The 9,736-nt window shown below is 52.1% G+C and overlaps 1 protein-coding gene across 2 annotated transcripts; it reads right to left on the bottom strand.

Moving 5' to 3' along the window:
• Positions 1 to 432: 432 nt before the first annotated feature.
• Positions 433 to 7,434, bottom strand: OPRL1 (opioid related nociceptin receptor 1). 2 transcript variants are annotated; one of them, XM_068416183.1, is made up of 3 exons: positions 7,208 to 7,434; positions 1,191 to 1,546; positions 433 to 956 (listed from the first exon to the last, which is right to left on the bottom strand). In XM_068416183.1, exons 1-3 carry the CDS (start codon positions 7,432 to 7,434, stop codon positions 433 to 435), a joined length of 1,107 nt encoding a protein of 368 aa, XP_068272284.1. The 2 variants fall into 2 exon arrangements, with proteins under 2 accessions (XP_068272284.1, XP_068272285.1); XM_068416184.1 differs by having other exon boundaries at positions 7,223 to 7,320.
• Between the last annotated feature and the right edge of the window lie 2,302 nt (positions 7,435 to 9,736).

Below are 9,736 nucleotides of genomic sequence, written 5' to 3'. Positions count from 1 at the left end.
CACCTGGTGAGCCACATGAGCTGTTAGCATCTTAAACAGCTCCAGGAGGAAGAAAGAAATGGAACAGTTTGCATTCTGTCTGTCTCCCAGCAGCAGAAGTGTAAGTCCCAGAAGCGATGCCCGTTTTAAACCCTTAATTCCGGAATTCTCAATAACGTTGCAAACCCCCAGGGTTCTGCAGGAATCAAAGGGCTGATTTCAAACACGTTCCTCAGTGCAGGGTGCACTGGAGTTAAAAATGCATCAAAACAGGCTCACTTTTTCTGCAGGCTCTCGCAGTACCTGGTTTTGCCAACCCCCAAAATTGTTTTCCTCGCTTTCTCACCTCTCAGTTTTGAGGTCCTGCTAAAGAGCCGTTATCTGAGTTAGCTCTGACGTGGGGGTGGTTGGACTCTGCTGGGCGACAGCCACCATGGGAATTTCCATGCCTAGTCATGCCGGATTGTTAGTCCCCTCCGAGTTCTTGCAGGCGTAGGCCACGTCCTTGGCGATGCTGCACATCCTGTTGGACATCTGGAGCTCGGTCCTGAAGGCGGTGGGGAAGCAGAACTTCTTGAAGCACGCCTTGAAGTTCTCATCTAAGAAGGCATAGAGCACGGGGTTCAGACTGCTGTTGGCATACCCCAGTGCAGTGCAGAAGCAGGAGATGGCCAGCTCAAGCTCGCTTTCTGCCTTGGCACCCAAGCACTGGACCAGCACGAAAATCTGGATGGGAGTCCAGCAAATGATGAAGACTGCCACCACCACCAGGACCATTCGGGTGATGCGCCTCAGGTTTCTGTCCTTCTCCTTGGAGCCTGAGAGGACACGGACATTCTTGAGTCGTCTGATCATGAGACTGTAGCAAATGGTGATGATCAACACGGGGATCATAAAGGAGAAGAGAAAGACACAGATGCCAAACACTGGATCCCAGTAATCCACGGGTGAAGGGAGTTTAATTAGACAATCAATTTCTGAAAGTGAAAAAATAAAAAGAAAACGAAGATCAGCAAACCTGTATCAAGAAGAAAAGTATCTGCACGTTCAGTTTAGTTTAGATACAAGGGCAAAGAGGAAAGAGTTAAAATGGCTTTACAGCAGAGAGCTCACCACACTGATGGAACTGGTACCCCTCTCCAATGGCTCCCAAGCCCACAGGCTCTCCTGGCCACCCATACCTCCCACCCCATGGATGCATTTTTACTGACCGTTGTTTTCATTCTCTGCAGATCCCATCACCATCGCTGGGATGCCAAAGACAGAAGCCAGTGCCCAGATGCAGACGTTCACCACTTTGGCCTTGTGGGGAGTGCGGATGTCTAGTGCTTTGATAGGGTGGCAGATAGCAATGTAGCGGTCCACGCTCATCATCGTCAGGGTGAAGGTGCTTGTGAACATGTTGTAGTAGTCTATAGAGATGGCAATCTTGCAGAGGACATTGCCAAAGGGCCAGAAGCCCAGGAATGTGTCTGTACCCTGGAAGGGTAAGGTCATCAGACACAAGGTATCAGCCAGAGCAAGGTTAAAGATGTAGATGTTGGTTGCTGTCTTCATCTTGGTGAACCTGAAACATCAGAATGAGCAATGGTTAGAGCTCCACCTGACCGTGATGGGTAAGACAATGAAGTCTACTGAAGAGAGCATTCTGCCACTTCAGGAAGGAGATGCTGTAACTTCTCTTATGTAGCAAGAGATTGACCACCACCCTTTCCTTTCTACCTCCCACGTGCTGATCAACACACAGCTCAACCCAGCTCCTCAGCAATACAAATGGTGCCTTCACAATCAGTGAATTCGTCAAGAATTCAGAGTCCAGGCACAGTTACTCAGCCTGGCCCTGCTAAATCTGCTCTCCCCCAATGCACAGGTCTCTCCCTGCTGCCCCTTTCCTCACCCCCTCCCTCGAGGTGATGGCAGAGCCTCCTTTCCTCGCTCCCTCCGATGCAGGGACATGCTGGGGCAGCTGGCCCACCACTTACCTTCTTCAGCCCAACTTCAAGTGGATTTTAAGGCTGATTTTGTGCTCTTGAAAGGTGGGGAAATTAATTTACACCTGATTAATTACTTCCAGCTCCACTTTCTCTGCACACTGAGAGCCAACAGCCATTACCCCAACCAACCAATGTTCCCAAACATTTCCAGAATGTTCAGTACAAACAAAAATCAATTAATTGCTTGTCTATGGATTAACATCTTTTTCTTTTCCTCTGGGAACTGAGAGTGTTCTCCTTCTTAATCTGCACAAAAAGAGACAAATTAAACTCTCAGGCTTTAGGAGGCACCTAAGGTCCCCCCCATGGTACAGCTCCGATGCGGATAAGCTTGTGGCCTCCACAGAGGACATTAGCTCCCCACTGAGCCACTTTCTTGCACTGGGTCACAGAGGCAATTTCCTAACGGAGCATCTCCCACAGGGTGGCTCTGGAAGTTCTCAGCTCTTCACCCAGCTCCACCTTTGTCACTAAAGTAATCGGTTTGCTCTGTTCTCCTGGCTGCTGAAGCCTAAGAGGAAAAACATCTTGATATCAGCCCAGCACTCAGCCTCCCCCTCCTTTTTGCTAAGTGGATCTCAGGCAGGATTACCTGGAACAAAGCTGTGCTGCAGCAAGAGGAACCCACAGTTTGGGAGAGGAGGGGATGGATAGGAAGCAGCTCTTCCTCATCCTGGGCTTTGAGGTCCTGTTTTTCACAAGGAGGAATTCTGTCCCTGGCTGAGCCTCAGGGCGAGCTGCAAACCTGTTTTAGCATCACTTCCTCCTTTCCACCCATCTACAGTGAGTCTGCAGGGCAGTGAGCAGCTCCAGATGCCCCAGGGCTAAGGACCTGTGGCAAACCTACAACCTGAGATGGGGCTGCAGACAGCAGGGGCAGAGGGACCAGAGCAAAGCCTCCAGCCCCGAGGAGCTGTGAGCATCATCACCAGGAGCCCTCTGCCTCTTGGCTTTGATATTCGTAGCTCCAGCTAATTGAGATGCAGACAGTGCCGTTCACCTTGAGCAGCAACCCTCCATCCCCACCCCATGCCCTGGCATCAGCAACAGCCTTTGCCACCCTCCCCGGACAGGCACAGGGAAGGAAAGCAGAGCAGAAATATGTGTGCAGCCGATATTTGATGTGACACATACCATCACGATCTGTGTCCCCCCAGCCGTACACCCACACTGTGCTCTCCATGGCCCTGCTGCTTTGATCACCATTTCTGAGCCCCCTCATCCTGAAATTACCCAGCGCAAGACAGTTTATTCTTAGTGGTTCAACAGGCCAGGAAAAAAAAAAATACAGAGAATTTAAGGAGGACAAATTTAAATCACTTTGGACTATGAAGCCAGACACTACAGCAAAAGCAGACGACAACAGCGGCATGTAAAAGCCTATTAATTACCTGGCAGGACAGTGATGGACTAGCAGGGGTTAAGGAGTCTGCCACCAGCAACACCTTCAGACAGATGATTTTCTCATCTTTTGATTCTCACTGCCATGTCTGGGTGACACTGGTGTCCTCCTCAAGGTGCTCTCTGGGGACCAGCACAGATGAGGACACTGCACGGCCCCAGTTGCTGCCGTGCTGAGGGCAGAGGCTGGGTGGCTGTTGCTGCAAAAGCCTCTGCAGCTCACCTGGGAGCTTGCAGGGATGCTCATGCAACCCCAAGCAGGCGCGTGGCCACCAGGAACGGTGCTGCAGTCTAAGGAGGGCATTCGCCAGCATCTGTCCTGCAGCAAGATGCTCTCGTCTCTGTTCACACACGAGATCCTCCTCTGCTGAATTGCTCATGTCCTAATTGCTACCCCTGGCACACCCGTGGAGGCTTGGGGGACTGTCACACCCCGTGCAGCAACACTTTGGTTGCCCTTTTGTATGGGTCAGCATCACCTCCAGCCCCATGGCCCATCCAACCCCATGGCCATTGCAGGAACCACACATTCCCCTTCTCTTTTCTTCCTAAAATCAAAGCCCTCGGGCATCCAGCCTTGCAGCATCTAGTTGATAGACAAGAGGGACCTCAGCAGCCCAGTTTCACCCACTCTCCTCCCAAATCCTCTCTGCATCGTGCTGTTCAACTCCTTGTTTCACATTCATTAAAAAGCAGTACGGGAAATATATGCAGAAGAGAGCAAACAGCAGAAGGAGGGAGGGGAGGCATTATCTTCCCTGGCAAGGAGCTCCACAATGAGCCAGCAGAACAAAGCCTCAGACAAGGCTGGTTTCCACAATAGGCCCTTTACTGTCCAGGAAATCGTGTTCCTGATGAGAGCCCTTCTCAGTCTTATCCAATTAGTGCTGCTCAGCACTAGAAGGGGATTGACAGTCACATGGCGACCGCCTCTATAAATTAATCATTCCAAATGTTAAATCACTCCAAATATAATAGAGATGTAGGCTGGGTTCTACAGAGGGGAAAACCCAGAGGAGGCTTCAAATTTGTATTTTTTTGTGTGAAATACCAGGATATTTTAAACTTTTCCCTCGGTGCTGCAAAAAACTCATTCAAGAGGAACAAAAAAAGACCAACCAAGCCTTCCTGATGCCTCCAGTTTCCTCAAGTGCTGATATTAGAGTCTTTGTATTTCCCAACTCCCTCTTAAACAGGAAACAATCACTGTCTACCTCACTGTACCATTCTTTTTTTGGAAGATAATACACCGGTTTCTTATAGGTTGTGTAGCATGCTGAAGTCTGGTTATCCCTGGTGAAATATAAGCATGGAAAGAAAAAAAAAACAACAGCTTTTGTAGGGTGCACCATACCTATAGATGGTAGAGGTGCAGCACAGAGGGTTTGCCAGTCTTTTTTCCATTAACAGAAGAGATACATCATTAAGAGTCCCAAAGCCCCGTGTTGACTTAACAGCAACCAACATTCAACCTACTGAAAAAAGATCCTATTTAAGGCACAAAGCCCAGAGCACCTATGCTCCAGTCTGGGGGAAAACCTGTGCTTGAGAACTCATCAGGACCCTCCTTGCATGGCTGCTAATTTGGCAGCTCTGCCTGAATCTACATACATGACCAGGGTCAAGAGTTTGAGATACCGAGTCCAGTTTATCACCAAACCTGCTCCTGACCTTAAACATGGCAAGGACAGAAAAATCCTGGACAGAAATAATCAGAAGTTGCAGCTACTGAATCAAGAAGGGTCATTTCCCTGGGTACCTTCTTCTAGAGGTGTTCTAGCCCAGTTGTAACTCCCCCAGCACACGTTATTCAAGTGGCCCCTCCAGGCTCACACAGAAGTTTTTTTGGGAAAAACAGAGGTGAATTCCCAAACAGAAGTACCCAAATAATCAAAACTTATATTAGCTCTTTTGTATATATAGGGATTTACTGGTTAAAGGGGAAACAGAAGTGGCAAAGGGCTGGGGAGGTGGGGGTGGCACCTGTCTTCAGTTTTCAGTTGTTTAGAACCAGTAAAGCCAGAGGACACAAAAAGCAGCTAAGTTCCAGGGGAAATTCCCGTGCAAAATCCCACTTTCTTTTCTTGGGTCCCGTTTATCCAACTGGAAGGTATCAAAGCCAAAAAGGAGCAGAACAGAAGCCACCATTTTGAGAGCGTGGCCCCACACAGCCATGGCACACATCCACCCTGACCAGGATGCTGGTTTGGGACATTCATATTCTTGGTGACAGACTGTTCACAGCCCCGGGCAGGGGCCAGCAGGGTCCTGCTGTCCCCATCCCACGAGACCTTTGCAGACAGGGAGATTTCTGCCAAGGCTTCTTCTTACACACATCTAAGGTTCATGTGTGGGGCATGGACCCCCTTCCCCTGCACGCACGCTGGCTGTCATTCCCAGGGAGCTGCACTGCTGTAGGACAAGGACTTCTTGCTCCCAGGGTCTCACTACTCACACTTACACACACCGTGCCTACTCTAACAGTTGCTACTACACCGAACAGAAACAAGAGCTCTCCAAACGTGGCACTGCTGCACTGCAAACCCCCTCCCTCTGCCTCCAGACCCCCCATAACACGATCCCTTCTCCCTGCCATGATCTCCTCAGCAGAAGAGCACGGACAGGCAGCCTGATGAACAGTCACGTCGCTTTGCCCTTGTAGCAGAGATTTAGCTCCGTTCACCGGCCTGTGACACTGAAGGCTTCATTTTGCAGCATCTCCCCCAGCTGAGGGGGGTGTGTGTGAAGGGAAAGATGCTTTGGAAGCAGCAGAACTCCTGGCAGGAGCGAGACTTCATCCCATCAGTGTCTCAATACCTGCTAAATATTTTCATCCTCTGTTAAAGGACAAAACAAATTCACCCCGTCTTTTCTGTGCTGGCAGCATCCACCTGCACCAGGAATCTGCTCCAACACATGTGTAAAATGGAAGCTCACTCCTTACCACACAGGGTACAGAGATCAGAAGGGGATCGCTGGCGTTCGACACAGAATCACAGCCCTAAGGGTTGCATTAACTTATTTTGTACTTATGGGGGGAACAAGGTGTCTGACTGCAGGAAACTGGGGGGCTTTGAACCACAGCAGAACCAGACAGGGGCACTTAAAATGCCAGCAATGTGCAGGGAGGCCGGACAGTGCTGCTGGAGTGGTGCATGCTCCATGCTCTGTCCCCCTGCTCCCCAGACTTCAGAGTGAGGAGCAAGAGAAGTTGCCCTCATCTCTGCAGCATCCTGCCACATCTTATCCATGTCTGTAGTTTCCAAAGGGTTGGAAGAGCTACTTCATGATTTTCCCCCTGTAAAAGTAAGACTGAGCCTCCAAGCAGGCCCTTTTCCCTGCAACTAGATTCAGCTCTGGAAAGCACCAGTTTCCAGCTGGAGCAGCACCTGCAGCCGCAGCTGGGGCCCCGCACACAGCACAGGAGGGAGAGGTCCCATGAAAGATCCAGCACACCTTGGCCTTGGGATGCTCCCAGCGCTTTGCCCTCCCCAGGGACATCCAGCTCCCTGCCTGGTGGTTTGCAAAAAAAACCAAAATAAACCACATTTTTTGTGCAGATTTGATCGCTCTGTTCCATTCTCTGGGTTAAACTTTAGGAGGCACCAGAGGGCAGCTGAAAACTGGTGGGAACCTTCCTCACAGCCTAGGAAGGGAGAAAAACAAATAAAACCAAAACAATAAAACGAACGCCACGTCGTTACCTCTAAAGCACATCACAATCACCAGGGCAGCGCCTGTCTGTGTTACCCACAGCCGGGATTTAGGGGGAAGGTCTGCCCCGCTCCCAGACCCCCCCGGAGCCTCCGGGGCATGCTGCCTGCGTGTCCTACCTGATGATCACATACATGACGGAGCAGTTGCCCACCAGCCCCACGATGCACACGATGGAGTAGACAACCACGATGGTGATCTTGATGCTCAGTGGCAAGAAGCTGTCCCCTGTGCTGTTGTTGAACCAGTTACTGGGCAGAAAGCTCAGGTTCAGCATGGAGGAGTCGTTCAGCAGCTTTCTCAGGTCGGGGTCTTCCAAAATATGGGCAGGGAAGAGCGGGTCCATCCTGGAAGCACCAGCCTGTGCCAAGGAGCTGGGGCACCAAAGAGACAGTTTTAAGATCCGCTGATCAATCGGGGAGCGCGGGGCCGTAGCAAAGCATGTGTGTGAGAAACAGCGGGGGGGAAAAGGATGATTTATTGCCACCACAGCCCCCCTCAAACCTCCCCAGGAGCGTTTTGATGGGATGTAACCCGGAGAGCTCGGTGCTCCCTGAGCTCGCGGGGAGCTCACGCGTGTCTCCACACCGCCAGCACAGGGGACATGCGGCTGCACAGCCCATCCCTCCCAAGCCTCGGATGCTCCCACCTGCCTCTCCCAGCACTGCCAGCTCGGGGAGCCCCCACAAGCGGCTCTGTGCCCCCCAACCTGCCCCCCGCAGCCTCCCGCCGGGGCTGGGGTCTCGCCCTGCCGCTGCCGCACACCCTCCCCTCCCATCCAGCCCCAGTAAAACGGCAGGAAAAGCCCAAAGTTAAAAATAAGCCCCCCCGTCCGCTTACCTGCCTGCGGGTCTCCCCTCTAGCGCAGGTCCCTGCCCTGCGGCCGCATCCAGGCGCCCCGGGCTGGGGGGGACCGAGCCGGGCTGCGGGCACGGCCGGGGGCTCCGCTCCGGAGGCGGGGGGGGGTGTGGGGTGTGTGGGGAAGGGGCTGCTCCTCCCGGGCGGGGATGCTGCCAGCTCAGGGATGCTGCCAGAGCGGGGGGCTGCACCCCGGAGCCCCCGTTTTTAACGAAAAGGGAGGGATGGGGGAGAGGGAGGGATGGAGGGCGGCTGGGCAGAGCCAGCCCGGCTGCCTGGCTTCTCCCACTGCGTAAGAGAAAAGCGGAGGAGGGGAGGGGGGAAAGGAGGAAAAGAGGAGGGGGGAATAATAAATAACCCAAGGCACCAAACGGAAAGCGAGCCCACACCTGCGAGCCCAAGGGCAGCGTCCTCCCCCCGGCTCTCCGACCTGCCGGCAGCCCCCCAGTCCCACCCCCGGAGCGGGGAGGGGGGGTCCAGCCCCAGCCCTCGCCCCCCTCTAAGCCCTGCCGTAGCCCCCAGCTACCCCCCAGCCTACCTGGGGTGGGCTCCCAGCCAGGAGGGCAGGATGGGGGGGGGCACCGGGGAGACGCGGCTGCGGGAAGCGAATTCCTCCCTCCTCTGCAACGGTGCGAGCTGAGCGCTGTGCTAGCGCAGGGGAAGCAGGATGGGGAATTTGACCCAGAAACTGGCAAAAATACAAGGAGGACTGAGAACTGACAGCGGAGAAAATTGTTATTATTTAGTATTCTTATAGTGGCATTCGCTAAAGATCATTTTTGTAACGCAAAACATCCTGCGCTGAGGATCAGAGTGAGAGTAGCACATTTCTTTTGAGAAGCTGCAGTGGCAAATTCATCACTTCAGGGTGGGGTGATCCATGCAGACCCCACAGGTCCTTGCCCTCCCCAATCCAGCCATGGGACATTGACCCTGATAGACTCCATGCCTGAGAGCTGCAGAGCCCCCCAGGTATGCCACACACCCCCACCCCAAACAGGGTGCAAAGGGGTCACTGGGGTCCATCCCCAGTTTGATCCCAGATCAGGGGCAGATTGAGCACTGAGATCTAGAGCCTCATGGTCTGCAAATGCTTCTCCTCCTCCAAAGCCCACAGACAGCCCACCACAGAGCCCAGCAGACACATCCAGGGCTAGCCCTTCCTGCTCCAGTTCTGCTTTAATGGAAGTTTGCAGATACTGAGCACAGAAGTTGCACCTTCTTTACGAGAAATGTAACGGTATGGTATGGTAATGCATGGTAATTTTCTTGAACGCTTCCATAAGAGCACGTCTCAGCTCTACCAGGGAACAAGGGGAAAATATGACCCAGAGATACAGCCTTCTTGTGAAATAGAACAGTCCTAGAGCTTGAAGGGTTTTTTTTGTCAGTCCATTAATGAGACATTGTGAAATAAATACTAGACGAGATATTACTTTAATTGTTAATGGATTGATTTTCAAAAGCGAAGGAAAGACAGCAGTAAATCAGCGTGAGAGCCTGGCTAGACAGCCCAGGAGTCTATGGGAAAGAGTGTTTGCAAATTCAGCTCTGCTCCTCTCTGCTGGCTCCCACCCCAATAAGGGCACTTAGCCCTTCACATACTCATTTTATGTTAATTCAGTGCAGCAAATACAGCATGTTCACCTATTTATCTTGTTGCGGTGCTTGTTTTGACTCAAAGCCTAGTGGTTTGGAATCACTGCTGTAAAAAGGATCAGGAATGCCACCTTGAACTACTGACAGCCAAGACATGTTTTGCATCTGGGACAAAAACCTCTTCCAGAAAT

The sequence above is a fragment of the Nyctibius grandis genome, chromosome 19, assembly GCF_013368605.1.
Source record: "Nyctibius grandis isolate bNycGra1 chromosome 19, bNycGra1.pri, whole genome shotgun sequence".
NCBI classification, from domain to species: Eukaryota; Metazoa; Chordata; class Aves; order Nyctibiiformes; family Nyctibiidae; genus Nyctibius; species Nyctibius grandis.
Note: the sequence above shows the minus strand (reverse complement) of the source record. Positions and strands in the feature narration are given on the sequence as shown.

What these genes read in the sequence shown, in the direction of transcription:
- OPRL1 (XM_068416183.1), bottom strand. Translation starts at nt 7,434, where the DNA reads ATGGACCCGCTCTTCCCTGCCCATATTTTGGAAGACCCCGACCTGAGA. An exon ending in GTCATGTATGTGATCATCAG is followed by an intron (nt 1,547 to 7,207) that starts GTAGGACACGCA and finishes CTGATGTTTCAG; the next exon opens with GTTCACCAAGATGAAGACAG. An exon ending in TGCAGAGAATGAAAACAACG is followed by an intron (nt 957 to 1,190) that starts GTCAGTAAAAAT and finishes TTTCACTTTCAG; the next exon opens with AAATTGATTGTCTAATTAAA.